The following is a 20692-nucleotide window of genomic DNA, read 5'->3' on the forward strand; positions in this document are numbered from 1 at the left end:
GCTCCTGCCACCTCGGGATCGAGTTATTCCCATTGTAATTTAAATTTTGTAGTTGAGTGACTCCCGTTCCCACTGTTAGATCTGACATACAGAGAAGAACAATTACAGAGCTCTTCAAAGATGGAGGTGCTGCCCTCACAAATCTATTTCACAAGGCATTGGTCAAGGGTATATCTTCTGGACCCTCCAGCTGGGATCAGTAGGTCTAAAGTGACTAATCTACTCCACTATCTCAATCTCGGTAAGCCTTTAGATCCCTTCCTCTACATTAAACCAAGGGAGATCAGACATTTCTAGCTCACTCAGAGTGGGCCATCTTTTAATCCATATTTCAGCTAACCAAGCAAATAAACTATCAGAACCTTTTTTTTTAACTCCCTGAGCTGCAAAAATGCAAAGTCCCTACTTAGTGGGCCAAAATCAATAAATTCAGCCTGATCCAACTCTATGTTCCGTCTGTCATTGTCTCACACCCTTTATATCCATTCCCATGCCTGTTCGGCAGATTTCTGTTTATATGAATTGGAAAACTTAAGCAATTCTTTTTGAGTTTTGCATATCTCCTCATGGGTCACATTTCTCAACCTCGTCTCTAGGGGCCCGCTGGGACTTTAGTTACCAGTCTAGAAGCAAACAGTGGTGTTGCGGGTGGCTTCTGAGGAGAATCAGTGTTATCTTGCCTCACAACTGCCTCAGGCAGCACAAGGTTTGTCTCCTCAGACAAAGGTGGAAGGGCTGATGGCAGCATGGGTCGGGGAGGGGATGTTGCCACTATTGGGGATGGGGAAGCTGTTTCTTCTGGCAAAAAATTTTCATCAGAATTTACAAACTCAGTGTCCTCAGCCTCATCAGGGTCCTCCCACACATCCCCATTCCAAGTTGCAGGGTCTCATTCTTTTCTAATCAGTGCCCCCACTTTAACAGTAGACACCTGGCCAGGCTATGCATGCACCTTTTGTTGTGGGTCAGCCACTCAAATGATAAGAGCTTGTGTCTGTTTTTCCATAATTTCAGCTATATCTCTAGAGGAGATGAAACTCTCACCTAAGGCAATCTTACCAGATTTGAGGCTCAATATCTGCATCTGAAGCCAGGAGATAGAATCCCTGAGTTCATTTTATTTCATCACTTTGTCCACTGAACTTAGAAGCAACCAGCCAGTTTCATTACCAGCTTCATTGTGTTCCTTGGTTCTCCACATATGGTCAAAGGTATTATGTATTGAGTCACTAAACTCCTTGCCTCTCACGTGTGATGAATAAGGAGTGTCAAATGCATTTATTGTGCGTAACTCTCTAAACAGTTCATGCCAAGGACTAACAGTATTCTCCATACTATAGAAGTAGAATCCTTAGCATTTTGAGGTCTAATCATATTAAACAGCCAACTCCAGAAACCCCAAAACCAGTGAAAGAACTCCATCCTTAATATTCTATTCCTCTAGAACCACTGTTGGTACCAACATTTGTATTAGGGTTCTTTAGAGGGACAGAACTAATGGAATAGGGGTGTGTGTGTGTGTGTGTGTGTGTGTGTGTGTGTGTATGTGTATGTGTGTATATATATAAAGAGGAGTTTATTAAAGTATTAACTCACATAGTCACATGATCACAAGGTCCCACAATAGGCTGTCTTCAGGCTGAGGAGCAAGGAAAGCCGGTCTGAGTTCCAAAACTGAAGAACTTGGAGTCTGATGTTTGAGAGCAGGAAGCATCCAGCACAGAGAAAGATATAGGCTCAGAGGCCAGGCCAGTCTCTTTTCACATATTTTTGACTGCCTATATTCTAGCCTTGCTGGCAGCTGATTAGATTGGCCCGCCCAGATTAAGGGTGGGTCTGCTTTTCCCAGCCCACTGACTCAAATATTAACCTCCTTTGGCAACACCCTCACAGACACACCCAAGACCAATACTTTGTATCCTTCAATCCAGGCAAGTTGACACATATTTTAGTCATTACAGGTGTTGTAAAATATAGGGGTCTAGTTATTCTTCTGTATGTGGTTATCTAGTTTTCCCAGCACCATTTACTATAGAGATTGTCTTGTCCCCAGTGAATGTTCTTAGTGCGTTTGTCAAAAATCAGATGGTTGTAAACATGTGGATTTATTTCAGAGCCTTCTATTCTGTTCCATTGGTCTCTGTGTCTATTTTATGCCAGGGCCGTGGTCTTTTGGTTACTATAGGTTTGTAATATATTTTGAAATCAGGTGGTGTGCTGCCTTCAGCTTTGGTCTTTTTGCTTTCAGTTGCCTTTGGCTATTCTTTTTCTGGTATTATGTGGTGCCGTGTGAATTGTAGGATTGTTTTTTTCTATTTCTGTGTTGGGGTTGCATTGACTCTGTAGATTATCTTTGGTAGTATCGTCATTTTCACAGTATTCTTCTAGTCCGTGAGTGTGGGATATCTTTTAATTTTTTTGTGAACTCTGATTTCTTTTATCAGTGTTTTGTAGTTTTCTTACATAGATCTTTCACCATCCTGGTTAGATTTATTCCTAGGTTTTTTCTTTTTTTAAAAAAAGCAGTTTAATTAAAAAATAAATTATTCCACCCCCCCCGTGTGTGTGTGTGTGTGTGTGTGTGTGTGTGTTTAAAGAAAACAGTCATTTTCTTTAAAATTGGAATAACTCTGTCTACTTCCAGGATTGTTATAAGGATTAAACGACATTGCTTAAGTAAAGTAGTTGGTCCAGAGCCTCCTATATCATGGTTGTTACACTTGTTGACTAATAATATCAGGTCACACTTATTGAACACTTCATGTGTGTCACACAGTATCTGAAATTACTTTACATACATTTCATCATCACAAAAGCCCAAAATAGGAATAACTCTATTTGTAGTATATTTTGAAATCAGGTGGTGTACTGCCTTCAGCTTTGTTCTTTTTGCCTTAATAGATAGATATTAAATAGATATTACTGCCATCATCCTGATTTTATAAGTGAGGCAACTGTGGTTTAGAGAAGTCTAGTAGTTTTCTTAAGGTCACACAGTGCCTGTGTGCTTGAGCCAGAATTCAAATCTAGTTGGTCTGGGCCACAGTATCTCCACTCCTTACTTATGGTGATTCCTCTCCCTACTTTACAACCAAATCTAGCCTGTTTCTTTTATTTTTCTCTTACCTTTGGGTTCTTAGGTGTTTGAGAGTAGTGGCATTAAATTTGTCCTCTGTGTTTCATTCCCTCCCTGTGCTGCCACCAAGGAGCAGCAAATGCTCAGTAAATGGTAGCAGCAGTTACTGATTATAAATACAACTATCACTTTAACTTAAGTGTTTTTAGTCTATTAGAAGTCTTGTACATTTACTGACTAGGTTGATTTTGGTCAATGTTATTTAACCGAGTAAATACAATTTTTATAAATGCATGTTTGGCCAAGAGAATTATGACCAGTGTTGATTAATGTCTTAGATTAGGTGGGAAGATGAAGTTCATGTTTTTCAGAGTTTTTTCTCTTTTAAATTTGATATATAAAATATGAACAACATTTTGTTAGTGGTAAAATGAAGAGAATGTTTATATCCCATCTTTCACTGTGTTTGTTTGATTTAGAAGCTAAAGAATTCAGCTGGGCTTGATGGCTCACATCTGTAATCCCAGCACTTTGGGAGGCCAAAGAGGGAGGATCACTTAAGCCCAGGATTTCAAGACCAGCCTTGGCAACAAAGTGAGACCCTGTCTATATCAAATAAATAAATACATAAATAAATAGTCCAGACATGGATTGATTTATTTGAATTATTTTCCCATGATTAATGGAAGTCAGTAATGATTTTTTTTTTTTTTTTTGAGATGGAGTCTCGCTCTGTCACCCAGGCTGGAGTGCAGTGGCACAATCTCAGCTCACTGCAACCTCTGCCTCCTAGTTTTGTTTTGTTTTGTTTTGAGATGGAGTCTTGCTTTGTCACCCAGGCTGGGTGCAGTGGCACAGTCTTGGCTCACCGCAACCTCTGCCTTCTAGTTTCAAGCGATTCTTCTGCCTCAGCCTCCCAGGTAGCTGGAATTACAGACACATGTCACCATGCCTGGCTAATTTTTATATTTTTAGTAGAGACAAAGTTTCACCGTGTTGGTCAGGCTGGTCTCAAACCCCTGACCTCGTGAGCTACCCGCCTTGGCCTCCCACAGTGCTGGGGTTACAGGTGTGAGCCACTGTGAGAGGCCAATAATGATCTTTTCTTTCCTCATTAGCAGGGTCTTCACAATTCATCCAAGGTTAGGTTAAGTAGAAAAGCAGAAGTTAAATTATCTTTGCTAAGATGACTTTTTGGGAAAGGTTATTAATTACATACAGTAGTAGCTTGATTAATAAATCCACCCAGAACATACTGTCACATACCAGCAAGTTGGAAAATAAACAGCCTTCATAAATTATGCAGAATGGCATTCATTTGCATTAACAGCAATGTTCTCATTAAATTTGGGCCAGGAAAAAACACCACGGTGTTCTGCTTCTACTTTTTACCACATGTGTAAACTGTGCCAGCATCAGCCAGCTAAGGCATGGGAAGAAAAGTAAAGCAAGACTGTGTGGGGCTCCTCAGCAGCAGAATTTCTAGAAACTTACAGATTTCACTACATGTGTAAATGGTGCCAACATTGGCCAGCTAAGACATGGAAAGGAAAGGAAACCAAGGCTGTGGAGGGCCCTCAGCAGCAGAATTTCTAGAAACTTCTCTCTTGGGATCTGTAGTTAACATTAATTTTATTCCTCTGTATTAGCCATCTGTCTCTATGTTTCTCCTATTCATGTGATGTCTGCAATGGAGAAAAAAATCTGATTGGCTCCACTTGAGTTATATGTCTGGCTTTGGATCACGGTTGTGGGGAAGAGGATGTGCAGGATCAAGTAACACATGTGGAGATTGGGAGTCCATCTCAGAGTATAGCAAGACTTCAATACTTTATGCTTAGTAATGTAATTTCCCATTGAGGTAATCTTGCCTACTGCCTGGAAAAACTAATGCACTTAGAGCAGCAGGTTTTTGCAGCAAAGAGTTGAGAAATTGCAGGGCCAGCCAAACAGAACAAGAAAGTTTATTATTATTCAAATTGGTCTCTGAAATTTTGGAGACAGGGTTTTTTTGTTTTTGTTTTTGTTTTTGTTTTTGGATAATTTGGCAAGCAGGGGGCTAGGGAATAGGAAGTGCCGACTGGTTGGATCAGGAGTGAAATCATAGGGGGTTAAAGCAGTCTTCTTGCACTGTCAGTCCCTGGGTGGGATTACAAGACCAGTTGAGCCATTTTATGGGTCTGGGTTGTGCCAGCTGGTTCATCAGAATTCAGGGTCTGAAAAATACCTCAGACACCAATCTTAGGTTTTATGATAGTGATATTATCTGTAGGAGCAATTGAGAAGGTTATGAATCTTGTGACCTCTGGCTACATGACTCCTGAGCCATAATTTCTAGTCTTGTGGCTAATTTGTTAGTTTTACAAAGGTGATTCAAAGGAGGGGGTAGTTTTGGGAAGGGCTGTTATCATCCTTCCTTTAAAGTATAAACTACATTCCTCTCAAAGTTAGCTTGGCTACTCCCAGGAGTGAAGCACAGTTTGGAGGTTAGAAACAAGATGGAGTCAGCTATGTCAGATTTCTCTTACTGTCATAATTTTGCAAAGCAATTTCAGTGATTGGTTTACTGATTTTACTTAAGTGTAAGTGAGAGATGGGCATTGAATCAATTAGATGTGTGTTTTTAATTTCTAAGTTAAATACTTAGTTCTTTAAGTTTTAAAATGATGGCTTGGCATTTGAGGGTTATTGAGGGATCCCTGAAGTGACACTATTTCTACATACATAGATCTGTCTAGCTCTAATTAGCTAGATGTATCTATCTAGTTCACCTGGCCAAAAGGCCTCTTTTCAAACCTGCTTTTTATTCCATGATGTCATGGTTAATAGTAGCAGTGCAGTCCCACTTACTTAAGCCAGAAACTGTCACCTCTTTTTCTTTCTCATGGATCCATATCCAGTGAGTTTCCTATTCTTGCACATTTTATCTTACAAACATTGGTCCTTTCAGACCATCTCTCAGTGGTATGCAGTAGTATTTACTTGATTCTGCTTTGAATTATGACTTTTTGAATATTTTTTTCTTTGGATTTATAACTTCTTAGAGGCAGATTCTACTGTAATCATAGTGTTACTAGCATTGAGGGTTAATCTTTTTAATCTCTTTTGAGGACTAAAGGGGAGGAGTGGGGAAGAGTCAGATGAGACAGTCCATGACTGCTGCTGACCAACCTTTCCTGAAGGCTGCAGAGGCCAAAAGAACTGGTGATGGCCTTCTCTCCTTGGCTTTTTGCAGAACTTGGAATTCTCCCAGCTCTACCGCAAAGCTGTTTACCAGGTTCCCTTTCTTCCATTCCCTCCCTTTCCTGTATGAACCAGTTAAATTATTTCCATCACCACCTAATGCAATTTAAGTTACTCTTCAGCCACAAAGATGGAATATTTTTGTTTCCCTGGGTAATTGGCATATTTTAGCATCTTGGCTCTTTAACTCTTTTATTCCCCCAATGTCCAAGAATGGATAGACCAATCTATTATCTATCATCTATCTGCCCTTTTATACTACTAATATTTCTGATAGTTTTGTTGTTAAAATATCTCTTCAACTGAAAGTTTCTGTTGTGTATCTTATAGGAAAAGCCAAATTTATTTTAATAAATTGATTTTGAGCAGTGGTAGTTGCTTTCTTAATAACTTTTCCCCTTCTACTCACAGTACTTTTCCATAAGAAATGTATTCAAAAGCACCTAGCCTAGCACCTAACACTTGATTGTTAGTTGAGGGTATTAGCTTCCTTTTCCTCTTGATTTTTTAAATATTGGTTTTTATTATAATTGTTAAAGTGATACATATTTATCATAGGAAAAGTGGGAAATGCAGGTAAAGTGTAATAAAAGTTAAAATCACACAGTGCTCTACTGTTGACATTGTGACTTTTCCCCAACAAAATTAGCATTATATTTTATTTTTATTTTCCTGTTTTCATGTAACATTACTAAAAGTATGTTCTCACATTACTAAATATCAATTAAAAACATAATTTTATGACTATAACATTTTACTCTATGAGTATGCCATAATATATTTATTAAGCCATTCCCCTATTTACAAATAGCATTCGTAACTTGTCAAACTAATCTCTTATTTCTTTATTAGCTTTTTAGAGATAGAGATTTCTCAGTACATAGGAATATTTTCAGGCTTTTGAGACATCAGTCCCCACATATAGAATCATTCTCCCATCTTAGCTGCAGTCCTATCCTGTATGTGGAGACCCTCTTCATCTCTGTCAAGATATTTATTCTAGATCTTCTTTGTCTTTTTTGGGCTCCAGTATCTCACACCAAGGTATCCTACAAGTGGATATCCTCCTTATCCTGCTTGAGCTTCTGTGCTCTGTGCTGGGTCACCCCCACATGTCGTCATCCATTTCGCCCTGCTTAGGCTCTGACTGTCCTTACCCCACAAAGTCCTCCTTCACATCCTGCTTGGACTGTTAGCCCATGCCTGCCCACACCCATGCGTCAGGCTCTCTCCATTGTAGCTTTGGCACCCTGCTTTAGGCCCCCATGATTCTGCCTCATCTAACGGCTTTAGTGCTAAATTGTTAAGGAGAAAAAAAGAGAAAGGAAGCTATAAAGATTAAATGAGGAAACTTGCAAGTGCATAGCATCATGCCTGGTGTACTGTAGGTATTTGGTGGTAGAGTATGTGTGGGTATTTAAAAATTCCACTCCTGATCCTGGACTGTTGAACCTTGGTGGTAAAAGGAAAAATATAAACATAACCTACTTGACTGCTTCTAATACCAACTCGGCTGTATATGGTCTATCTGGTAGATAGACATAATCACTCTCTAATCACTCTCTCTAGTGGATGATATATTCTGTCTCCCCAGGTGGTTGTTTTTTACCTTTTTTATTGTCCTCATTCCCAAACTCCACAGCTTCCAAATCTCATCTGATGACTGCCTGCTATGTAAATGAGATCAAGATTACTGACATTAATGTAATTAATGTGATTACTGCCATAACCACTTCAAAATATTTTAGTATTTTTAGCTCTCCTGACTTTACCCTCTTTCTTGAAACTCTTCCCTTGTTTAGCTTTTATTAGTATATTGTCCCAGTCCTCTTCCTACCTGATTAATTTTTCTAAGTCTTATTACCTGCTTTTGATTCTTCTCCCCTCCATATATATGTTTATCCTTCTTAATATTTTATTATTGGTCTTCTTAAGTTATTCAATTTCCTTAGGTGATCAAATTGACCACATAACATCCAAACACCCAGTTGATGCTGTCGAGGTCCAAATTTTGTATCTTACCAACTCTGCTGATTGCTAGCCATAACTCCTGGCTGTCTTATGGTTCCAATGGCTGTTTTTCTTTCTTCTTTCTTTTTTTGTAGAGACAGGCTTTTGCCATGTTGCCCAGGTTGGTCTTGAACTCCTAGACTCAAGCAGTCTGCCCATCTCAGCCTCCCAAAGTCCTGGGATTATAGCTGTGAGCCACTGCCCCCAGCCGAATGGGCTTTTTTCAAACCTGCTTTTATTCCAGGATGTCATGGTTAATAATAGTAGTGCAGTCCCAGCCACTTAAGCCAGAAACTGTCATCTTTATTTCTTATGCATCCATATCAAGAGAGTTTTCTATTCTTGTACCTTTTATCTTAACAAACATTGATCCTTTCAGACCATCTTTCAGCAGTATGCAATAGTACTTAGTTGATTCTACTTTGAATTATGACTCTTTGAATATTTTTTTCTTTGGATTTATAACTTCTGAGAGACAGATTCTACCCTAATCATTTCTATTCATTGAAATAAAGAATACCTTCAAGACTTTTTTCTAAACTGGAGTCCGTTTTACTTTGTGATTAGCTGGCTTTCGTAGGCAATAGGAGCTTGATTGGGATTCATGATTTGATTATAAGTATATGGTCTGTAATATACTTTTTTTGGGATTAATGCAGGGAATGGTGTCATTTTAGATGATGTTGGGAAGATTTTAAGTAGCTTTCACTGTAATTATTCATCATGAATGGAATCTTTGATAATTAGATAGATTTCGGTATCTGCAGATGAGAATATGTTTTTAAATTTTGGTGTTTTGATCCAAATGGCTAGCTAGATGTATACATTGACTGAATTCTAGAAATCTGTTTTCTTCCTTGAAAAGCTCTATTGTCCCCCAACCAAAAGATTTCAAATCTTAAAAAAAAGAATTTTAATTATTTTTAAATTTTCCTTCTACTCAAGTAGCCTTCCTTTTTTTTTTAGTAACACTTATTTTTATTATATTCCGATAATCATTGATAGCAAAATAAATAAGTGATGGTTAAAGCAAAGAGAGTAGTTGCAAAGCAAACTCTGTGCTTATAGTCAATAATATTTATTCCATGATTTAGACTTATTTTCCCAATTAGGATATAAGTTTGTATACTTACCCATTTAAGGTCCTCCCGAAATAACACTAGAATTATATGGGAATATTTTTAATGATTGGGTTAAAGGTCTTCTATGGTTTGGCCTCTCATGTATTTTTAGAGTTTTTAAAAAAGATTGATTCAGAAAAGTTAGAGATTTGGTAGAATAATTTGGTGGTTGTTATGCATTTGAAAAAGCTGCTAGCTTTGGACATTTTCTCAGACCACACTTTTTTGTGTGACATCATCATTCATAGTTTATACTGTGTAATTAAATAATTTGGCTTCCTCATTTGATCCTCATCATTAAAATCACCTGAGTGGCTTATAAAAACTGACTTCTTTAGGGGTATGTGTGCACGTTTGCACATTGAACATGTTTGAACATGTTCAAACATTGAACAATAGGTAGATTAAAACAGGATATTGTTAAAAAAAATGATGGAATAGGGTAGCACATTAAGTAGTAGTGAGAATAGCAGGTTAGAAATAAGGCCTATTAGGAGCAGTTACAGGATTCAGAGATCTTTCTAGGTGGTTTAAGAGACAAATTTGTTTGAGAAGTAGTAGTTATGAGCAAAAACAGTGAAAACCTATTTGATATTCAGAGGGTTGATTACTTTTGAATTAAAAGTATTAAAGAATGTAAAAATAATTAGTTTCTACTATTTCTGAATAAGATTTATCTGAAGGTTATTCATCATTCTAATGATTTTAACTGGCCTAGATGTCTCTTCTATATTTTTTGCAATATGAAGAGAAATACTGAGAATAATTGTCGAATGTTCATCATGACAACATAATTTTGGGGATTAGAGTTACAATTTTCTTTCATTGGTGATTAGCGTTTCATTCTCACATTCACTATTTTGTTCAGTAACTTAACTTTGTTATATCATTTAGCCCCTCAGTTTTCTTCTCTTTTTTTTTTTTTATCAAATTTATAGGTAGATTATTATGGCAATGCAAACCATATTTGTTAGGTATCTTGGCAAATGTGATCTTGTCAACAAAATGATTTTGTTGACAGCTCCACTTCTATAAACTGTAAGCAGTTATCTAAAGCATTACATTGACAATTAGGAAAAAGACTTTTATCTACACACCCTGTTTTGGCTTTCTTCTTGATGCTTTCTGCCTACACTTTTCCAACTACCTTATTGCTTCTATCTGATTTTATAGTAGCATTGAATCCTTTGTATTTCCATACTGAAGCATTAAAAAAACCTCTGTAGCCATCCAAATCATTAGTGAGCATAAATATTGTCATAATTAAATATAGTTCAGCTGTAGCAATTTAAAAGTGAGATAACTAAGGCCTAGAGAGATTAATATTTGCCACGAAAGGAAAGAACTAATATTTTTACAGTGCAACTATATACCAGACTATCTTTTTACATTTCAGTTCTATGAAATGTGTTGTATTATCCCTATTATACAGAGGTTCAGAGGTCAAGTAACTTGCCCATGTCCATGAGGCTGTAGTTATGGTGGAGGTAGGATATAAATCCAGGTCTCTTAAAACAGTCCGGGGTCTTTTCCACTTGTATGAGCAAATTTAAATGCTGGGGAAAACAAAGTGTTAAAAACCAACATTCCAAATATGACAAAGTGTATTTTCTTTTCCTTTTTTCTTTGCGAACTTGTCATCTTAAAATTTAAAAAGAAAATTTTCAATAGCTTTTTGGGCACAAGTGGTTTTTGGTTACATGGATGAATTTGTCTAGTGTGAAGTCTGAGATTTTAGTGCACCTGTTACCTGAGTACTGTACATTGTACTCAATATGTAGTTTTTTATCCCTTATCCCCCACTTCCTACCCTTCCCCTTCTGAGTTTCCATAGTCCATTATATCACTCTCTTTGCCTTTGTGTAATTTGTGAGCTTAGCTCCCGCTTATAAGTGAGAACTTACGGTATTTGATTTTCCATTCCTGAGTTGACAAAGTGTATTTTCTGACTGATAACATATATTTTTGTAAAAGGACTAAAAAAATTTACCTTTGGTTGTACAGCTATTAAATCACTATTAAAATATGGAATGTTGCCTGGGTGCAGGTGGCTCATGCTTCTAATTCCAGCACTCTGGGAGGCTGAGGCAGGCAGATCACTTGAGGCCAGGAGTTCGAGACCAGCCTGACCAACATGGTGGAAACCCGTCTCTACCAAAAATATTAAAAAATTAGCCGAGTGTGATGGTGGGCACCTGTAATCCCAGCTACTCAGGAGGCTGAGGCAGGAGAATCGCTTGAACTCGGGAGGCGGAGGTTGCAGTGAGCTGAGATCGTGCCACGGCACTCCAGCCTGGGCCACAGAATGAGTCTTTGTCTCTAAATTAATAAATAAACAAATAAAATATGGGATCCATGGGATGTTAGCATTAGGTATAAAAACAACATAACCTTTGCCTATTAGCATTTTATGGTTGATGATGCATGTACCAAAAATGTCACAGAAAAAGTAATATTTTTAAAATATCAGTTTAGAAATGGAAAGAATCACCAAGGGCTTGTGCATCTCCATTTATTTATTTATTTAGAGGTTATCTCAAGATTTTGTTGTTGTTGTTACCTACGCTGGAGTGCAGTGGTACGATCATAGCTCACTGTAGCCTCAAACTCCTAGGCCCAATAAATCCTCGCACCTCAGCCTCCCAAGTAGTTAGGACTACAGATGCATGCCATTGTACCTTGTAAATTTTTAATTTTTAAAATAGAGGTGGAGTCTCACTGTGTTGTCCAGGCTGGTCTTGAACTCCTGGTTTCAAGTGATCCTCCTGCCTTTGCTTCGCAAGGTGCTGCTATTACAGGCATAAGCTAGCAAGCCCAGCCCTATCTCAAGAGATTCTTTACTCTCTTGCCTTCAGGGTATTATTGTTATACTTCTTTAAATTTTATTTTTGACATGGAGTCTTGCTCTGTCACCCAGGCTGGAGTGCAGTGGTGTGATCTTGGCTCACTGCAACCTCTGCCTCCCAGGTTCAAGTGATTCTCCTGCCTCAGCCTCCCAAGTAGCTGAGACTACAGGTGCCCACCACCACACCCAGCTAATTTTTGTGTTTTTAGTAGAGACAGGGTTTTACTGTGTTGGCCAGGCTAGTCTCAAACTCCTGACCTCAGGTGATCCACCTGCCTTGGCCTCCCAAAGTGCTAGGATTACAGGTATGAGCCACTGTGCCTAGTCTTATTGTTAATACTTTTAACAGATACTTTTGCTAACAAAGTTAGACAACATTTATCCTGGCACATGATTGGCCTCTGCTGTTTGTTGCATGGTGTTCATCTAGGAAGAAATCTGGGCTCTGTGTTAGCTTTTTGTATGGCGTTTGGTGTTTATGAAAATTAATAGCTTGCTTTTCAGCGTTTCTTAAATGAGATTCAGAAAAAAGAAACTAAACATGGTGGTAGGAAAATTAGGGCTTTGACATACAGTGTTATGATGTATCTGCTTATTAGTTAAGAAAACTAGGTGCTTTAAATATGTTTGCAAATCTGGGCCTCCTTTGCCTTGTTTTTTATTTGTGAACTCTTAATCTTTTATCTAAGCACTTAATGTAATTAAACTATTGATAACTACCTTTTTGAAGCAAAGATACCTTGTCTTTAGCCTCTTGATACCTGAGCCACTGGTGTTCTGAATGTGATAACCTAGAGGTAATTAGATAGCCTAAGAGTAGCTTTTCAAATTGTTTTTCAAAGATACTTGTTTCTAAAATTCCTAAGTGATACATGTTTCTTGTTTCACCATCTAATTATCTAGGTTTTAACATTTGTACTTTTGATACCATCATATTCATTACAAAATTTTTTTCATGGGAGCCAGAGTTGATGTTGGCAGATACCTAGACAAAGGCAATCTTTTTCTCTACCTACCAATCCTCCCGGTTCTTTACCCTTTTCTTTTCTTCCCAGTTTTCCCTTCCTCCATTTCTCCCTTTTCTCTCTTCTTCCCCTTTCCCATTTTGTTTGTATCAGTGTATAGAAATGTATAAAATTAAAATAATGGTAGGAAGAGGTAGATGATTTCTCTGTAAAGTTACTATTCAGTGATAGTCACTTTACTAGTTACTGTGGAACATAATAGTTTCTAAGACAACTAGTTCAAATTACTTTGGAGTCCAATACACCTGGGTTAGTATCCTGGCTTATAAAATTAGTGAGATGGGCGGGGGAGGAAGTAATACAGTGGCTGGGCGCAGTGGTTCACGCCTGTAATCCCAGCACTTTGGGAGGCCGAGGTGAGTGGATTGCTTGAGCCCAAGAGTTAAAGGCCACATAGGGAGCAACATAAGGAGTCCTCATCTCTACAAAACATAAATTAGTTGAGCAGGGTGGGGTGCACCTGTGGTCCCAGGTACTCAGGAGCCTGGGAGGTCAAGGTTGCAGTGAGCCAAGATCGAGCTACTACACTCCGTTCTGGGCGACAGAATGAGATTCTGTCTTAAAAAAAAGAAAAAAATGTGATATAGTAACAGTGAATATAAGGCAGAAAGGAAAAGTGCTGTTGTCTTTGGTACTTTGCAGAGGTAATCATTATTAATGATTTTCATGTATCCTTTTAAATACCTGCTGTATATATTTACATATATTTAATGTAGAATTAGCTATGTTAATTTCAATTTTACAGCATGCAAACATGCGTTTTCCTGTTAGAGCAGTCTTCATTAGGTCAGAAAGCAACTAAAGAATATTCATTTAGTTGAATTTTCATTTGTTTAACATTACTAAGTTCTAGTGTATCAGTTTTTTTAAAAAAAATCTTAGTGCTTTCAGGATGCTATTTCATCTTTTTTTCAAAATCAGTTTTAACCTCTGTAATGGCTCAAATTTTGTTTATAAAGATAAGAAAAAATGAAAAATAAATTGGATTAGAAAACATCTCTGTGGAGATGACAGAAAATAATATTGTATCTTAAGGCTTCAGTCTTCTCAGGGAAGTAGTAATTGGCTACACATTCTTCCAGGAATGCGATGGTCACAGTAATTAGGAATTTAAAGCTTGTAGGAAGAAAATCTTGAATTGACCTTGCTGTCATTAAGAGGAACGAGTTATTTATTGTAAGAGATTGGTGTAGAACTGCCGGACATGTTGCTAAAGATACAGGATGAGTTTGTAGATGACAAAGTGCTTGGTCATTTGGGACCAGAAATAGAAAAACTGACTATACGTCAGCTCTGGTTGGGTAAGAGTACACCAGAGGCTTAAGGTATTCAGGGCATCTCTGGGAGTAATAACAAAAGCATTGATAAAATTGCTTACCATAGCCAAGCACCAGAGAAAGAACTTCACATTCTTACAATGTACAAAACTATTGGCTACAAAATATGAATCAGGATTTCAGAGTCTCATCTTATATAATGGAACATTTTTTTTGCCCTCCTTGAAACAGATCATTACCTATGAAGATTATAGTTGGTTATCTATACAATTACTTGTACATTAAGTACCTTAGTATATCCCTTTCTGTGTATCTTCAACATTATTTGAGTATATAGCCTTTTAGAATGTTAGGTACATTTAAAAAAATTTCTTTTCTGTGAACCTATGGATTATATTGAATAGGCCCTTTTCTAAACACACAAACACTGGAGACGTTTGGGGAGGGGGAGGAGAAAAAGAGAACAGTGAGGAGGTACCAAAAATTTGGAAGTAGTCAAAATATTACATAGTATTTACTTCTCAATTTAAGATATACCATATTATTAAAATTACTGTACCATTAGACAAATGTTACCACTGAGCTTCTTTTAATATTTCATATGTCATTAAAAAAAAAATCTAGTTATTTTCTTCCTGAGTTTTCTTTCACAGAGAATTGTAATTGAATTTGGCCTTGTGATTTAATTTTATGTAGAATAAATTTGTTAAAAATTACCTATCAAATTTATGTGACTCAGTCAAGTCTGCCAAGTCACTCTGGACAACAGACTGAAACCCTGTCTTAAAAAAAAAAAAGGTGGGGGGATAGAGCAACAATAAACATAAAACAGAAGGGGAAAGGATATTATTTGTGTTTAGAGGTAAAATGGAAATGTTTGTTAATAGAAATGTCTGTTGGGGTAAAACAGAAATGTTGGAAATGGTTTTGGTATATTTGTATGTTAGAGGTAAAGTAGAAATGTTGGAAAACCTGTCCACTTATTTGTTTTTTAACTTTGGTAGCACAGCTCAGCAAATTATTCTTGATCCATGACCCTAAGTCTTGAGAAGATGGTTCTTTTTCCTAGTCCTAAGTGTCACTTCTTTTCTTGCCCTATAATGATTGACAATAGAATTGTTTCTTTCAGGGAAGAGCTTAACTCTAGCCACAGGTGTTCTGATCTACTGTCTTGCCAGCTGGGAATAAAGTGAGACTAAAGGCCAGAAGAGATCTTTAGAATTCCTTCACTCTCACTTCTAGGACCTAGCTACCACTGGTGTACTACAGATATCCCAAGAAACAATTTCAGAGATTTTGAGACCTCTGGTGTACCACACATATCCCAAGAAACAATTTCAGAGATATTGAGATCTCTGGTGTACTACACATATCCTAAGAAACAATTTCAGAGATAATTCAGTCTGAATTCATACATAAGGGTACTTTGTTAAAGGCATACATATTATTAAGCAAAACCCTAAACATCTCCTTCTGAGGCACCTGCATTTAGGTTAACCAGCATCCTCACAGTTTTCTCCAAAAAAGTAGTCTGTTTGCTTATGCATCTAAAATGTTCATTCTGGTAGTATTTTTAAAACAAAAGAAGTCTTCTGCAAAGGAGAATTGATTCCTGCACTTACAGACATTTAATTCCTATGATTGAAAATGAAATTTATCTAGTTTAAAAAAGTTAAGACACCCTCCCCACCACGAGACATTGTATTATTGCAGTAAAAGTTGTCTTTTCTCTCACCTATCAAATCTTTGAATAAATATGTCTTTTCAATAAAACAAACCATTTTTGTCTTTTCAGTAAAACAAACCATTTACCCTGTGGCCTTTCTTATAGGAATGTCTATCCCGCCCACCTTTAGGATTGCATTCTGCTATTTACAAGTGAAATATGTCAGCCTTCAAGAGACATTTCCACTTTTACCTACTGCTTCACTGCAGAGTTTCTTAGGCTTTCTGTACCTTTCTAAGCCTTGGGGCAATAGATTACCATGCCAGGGTTGCATTGAACCTATTATGCCAAGGATTGACATGCCTTTCCAATTTGGTCTATTGCACAGGATTGTTTTATTTTTCCCGATTTTAGGATTGTAGGACATATACCTACAATATTCTACCCATTCACATTCTTGAGTCGCCTAGAAATAAAAAAGTTCTTTTGAAGATAAGTTAGGCATCCTTTTGTATGTGAAAACAAAATTCTGCCAAAATAGTGATTAAAACGTATTGGTACCTATTCTTTATTTTTAATTATTGTTTTGCTGAAAAGTACGCAGTGCATTGAAATAGTTAACACATTTAATTATTATTATTTTTTAGACAGAGTCTTACCCTGTCACCCAGTCACAGTACAGTGGCATGATCATGGTCCATCACAGCCTTGACCTCCTGGACTCCATTGATCCTCTCACCTCAGCCACCTGAGTAGCTGGGACTACAAGGGCACACCACCATGCCCAGCTAATTTACTGTATTTTTTGAAGAGCTGGGTTTTACCATGTTGCTCAGGCTAGTCTCAAACTCCTGGACTCAAGCAATTCGCCTCCCTCAGCCTCCCAAAGTGCTAGGATGGCAGGCATGAGCACCATACCCAGCCTAAAATATAAATTACTGCACCTGGCCTAAAAAATAAGTTTTTATTTGCATATAAGCCCAGTTATTCTGAATTATTCAATTAGAGCAGAAATATTCATGTTCCCATACTTAGACCTTTTCTGATTTTAGGGAAGATGATTGATTGATTGAATTTGGAATTTAAGAGGATGAAGGGCAACTAGGCACCACAGGTCAACTCTACCATTAGGACTAACCAGTTGGTTCTTATTTATCTAGAACTTCTTAATCCTGCTTTATAGAGACTGAAGGCAGTTGTATTTACATATGAGTATGTTGTTTGGTCTGGGTAGCTTGATCTAGGTGTTATAAGGTTTTAATTTTGGGGGTATAACATGGTTTGTTGTTGTTGTTGTTTGTTTTTTGTTTGAGACAGGATACTCTGCTGCCCTGGTTAGAGTGCAGTTGGCATGATCATGGCTTACTGAAGCCTCAACGTCCCAGGCTCAAGCAATCCTCTCACCTCAGTCCCCTGAGTAGATAGGACTACAAGTATGTGGCACCACACCCACCTAATTTTTTGATTTTTTGTAGGGATGGGTCTCACGATGTTGCCAAGATTGGTCTCAAACTCCTGCCTCAAACGATCCTCCCACCTCAGCCTCCCAAAGTTCTGGGATTGCAGGCAAGAGCCCCTCTGCACTCAGCCATAATATGACTTTTTTTTTTTTTTTTTTTTTTGAGACGGAGTTTCGCTCTTGTTACCCAGGCTGGAGTGCAATGGCACGATCTCGGCTCACCGCAACCTCCGCCTCCTGGGTTCAGGCAATTCTCCTGCCTCAGCCTCCTGAGTAGCTGGGATTACAGGCACGCGCCACCATGCCCAGCTAATTTTTTGTATTTTTGTAGAGACGGGGTTTCACCACGTTGACCAGGATGGTATCGATCTCTTAACCTCGTGATCCACTCGCCTCGGCCTCCCAAAGTGCTGGGATTACAGGCGTGAGCCACCGCGCCCGGCCATAATATGACTTTTATAATAAAAAAGAGTCATAAGAAAGTGGTGAAAAAGAGAATAGGATTTACAGGACCAGAAGAATTAATATGAGCAAGTTAATGTATAAGAAAGACTAGCCCAGCGTGGAGGCTCACAGCTGTAATCCCAGTACTTTGAGAAGCCTAGGTGTACAGATCACAAGGTCAGGAAATTGAGACTATCCTGGCTAACACAGTGAAACCCCATCTCTACTAAAAATACAAAAAATTAGCCGGACATGGTGACATGCGCCTATAGTTCCAGCTACTCGGGAGGCTGAGGCAGAAGAATCACTTGAACCCAGGAGGCAGAGGTTGCAGTGATTCAAGATCATGCCACTGCACTCCAGCCTAGGTAACAGAGCAAGATTATACCTCAAAAAAAAAAAAAAAAAAAAAAACACAAGAGAGAGAGAGAGAGAATAACAGACATTAAAGGTTCTTATGGAGTCACTTAAGTTCTTTTATTCTACCTTCTTTGTGTCTACTTTTAAACCATTCTGGTGTTCTCAGTTTCTTAGTTCTTGAAATTGAGATTTATAAAATGATGTGTAGATTAAAGGACTTTTGAGTAAATTATGAGTCAGAAAATACTCTTTTCTCCTGTATTTTCTTATAATATCTTTGCGTATCTCTGGTCATTTTCTTTCTCTAGTCTCTTAAGTGTAGTTATCTGAAATACTTTTAATTTCTTAGAATTATAATTTTAAGTTAATGCAGATAATGAAAATTCCTAGTCACAATTACATGGTGTTGACCCATTTCATTGTCCTTTTGGATGTGGGGAATTAAGTGGAAACTGGAGACATTAGGAGCTAATAGCAAGTAACTTGGGTGGGAACAAAAAAGAAAGATTTGTTCATCCTGCCCTGTTGAAGGTATAGTTCAGAGAACTTTCCAGCATCTAAGAATAATAGAAAGAAGCTATAAGAAATTGTTTGATAATCATTTTCCTTTGTCTGCAGTCATTTCACAACTTTGTTTTCCAGTTTAAACTTTAAGTGGTAATTGTGGTCTGCATGTTTATAAATTTTTAATTGTGTAGAATATTAGTACTTTTCTTTAAAAATAACACCATAAAGAATTTATCACTTCGGAGTTTTTCCCCAAATAAACCAGAGCTGTAGCAGTTATATTTATTTACAATTAAGAATTCCCGAGGGCAGTGGTTTTTAACATCAGAATCATCAAGAGGGATTTCAAAATTTTTATTTTAGGTTCAGATTTGTTATATACTTAAACTCATGACTTGGGGGTTTGGTGTATAGGTTATTTTGTCACCTGGGTACTAAGCATAGTACCTGATAGTTTTTTTTTTTTTTTCTGAACTCTCTTTCCTTTGAACCTCCTCCCTCACTTGTCCCCATTTTCTGTTGTTCCCCTCTCTGTTTAAAACATAAGTTTTGGAGCCCCACTCTTGTATTTCTGATTCAGTAACTCTGGAGTGTGGCCTGAGAGTCTGCATTTCTAACAAGTTCCAAGGTGACCCTAATAGTGCTGGTTCTGAAATCATACTTTGAGAACCACTGTGATAATATGATACTGATTTGAGAAGTCTAATCTGTGCTGAAGTTGCTTGTATTTCATGCAGAGTTGTACCTATTTGATGGGTACCAGCAATGATCATTTAACGTAGTGTTGTCTTCTTTTCATAGATTGGAGCATATGATCAACAAATATGGGAAAAGTCTGTTGAACAAAGAGAAATCAAGGTAACGAGTTTATTTCATTATGTTTATTTTGAAACATAGTTCTGTGAATTATTAATTACATTTTCTGTAGTGTTTTTTTAATATACTTTTAAGATATAAATTACTATTCTATTGAAGCTTTTAAAGAAAGAAGTAAACTTTATTTACCATAGTCATGTTTACTTCTGATGTTGGTTTGTTTTTTTTTTTAATCATCTTTCTGTTCTTTTAAAATTTGATTTCTAATGACTATGTTTTTGTCAGCTTTTTTCCCCTTTTACTTGTCACCTTATACTTCTAGTTTGCTTTCCTCCCCTTTGATGCTCTCATTGCTCTGTACAGTTTATTAAACTGGTAAGTGTTTCAGGATTTTTCCTGCCTGAGTGACCCTGTGCAAATGCTGCTTTCCTTAATTGAGATCTGCTTTTTGGTGCTACTAACAGATTGACTTTGACTCAAAAAGAGTCACCAAAAAGTTGGTCATTTAAAAAAAAAATTTAGGACAGTAAAGCACTAATTAAAATGTTTTTGTAGTAGCCATTTTCTTCCTGAACATGTAATCACGTCTCTTCTACTGATAAAATATTCTCATAGATTACCTTGCTAGCATGAAAATGGTTTTCAACTGAATCTGTTGTTTCTCCGCACTCTTTATTGGTAATAAGATTTATATTTTTCATTTGCATAGATACTAATCAGTGTGTTTCTGCACGAGCTAAATTTAATCTGGGCACAGACAGTATTACTTTAGTTACTTGACATTTTCTATTTTGTATAGAAAGGTTTACATTAGATTGAAAACCAGTGTCTTTAGTTACTAAA

The 20692-nt window shown here is 37.3% G+C and overlaps 1 protein-coding gene and 1 long non-coding RNA gene across 9 annotated transcripts in view; both read left to right on the plus strand.

Moving 5' to 3' along the window:
• The window catches only part of PHTF2 (putative homeodomain transcription factor 2), a 171416-nt gene that overhangs the window by 82238 nt on the left and 68486 nt on the right, over positions 1-20692 (plus strand). For 4 of the 8 annotated variants that reach the window (XM_032276420.1, XM_032276425.1, XM_032276426.1 and 1 more), the window contains exon 3: positions 19835-19891. In XM_032276420.1, coding sequence (XP_032132311.1) covers positions 19835-19891 — 57 coding nt within the window. Of the gene's footprint in view, positions 1-12202; positions 12207-15646; positions 15653-19834; positions 19892-20212; positions 20225-20692 lie in introns of those variants that run through there. The other 4 variants (XM_032276423.1, XM_032276419.1, XM_032276424.1 and 1 more) reach the window with 2 other exon arrangements.
• LOC116550393 lies at positions 10014-15403 on the plus strand. The gene is made up of 3 exons (XR_004268378.1): positions 10014-10026; positions 13938-13941; positions 14280-15403. It is a non-coding gene; the product is annotated as an uncharacterized LOC116550393 (long non-coding RNA).

This window comes from Sapajus apella, unplaced genomic scaffold (genome assembly GCF_009761245.1).
Source record: "Sapajus apella isolate SASKATOON/1434 unplaced genomic scaffold, GSC_monkey_1.0 scaffold7, whole genome shotgun sequence".
Classification (NCBI taxonomy): Eukaryota; Metazoa; Chordata; class Mammalia; order Primates; family Cebidae; genus Sapajus; species Sapajus apella.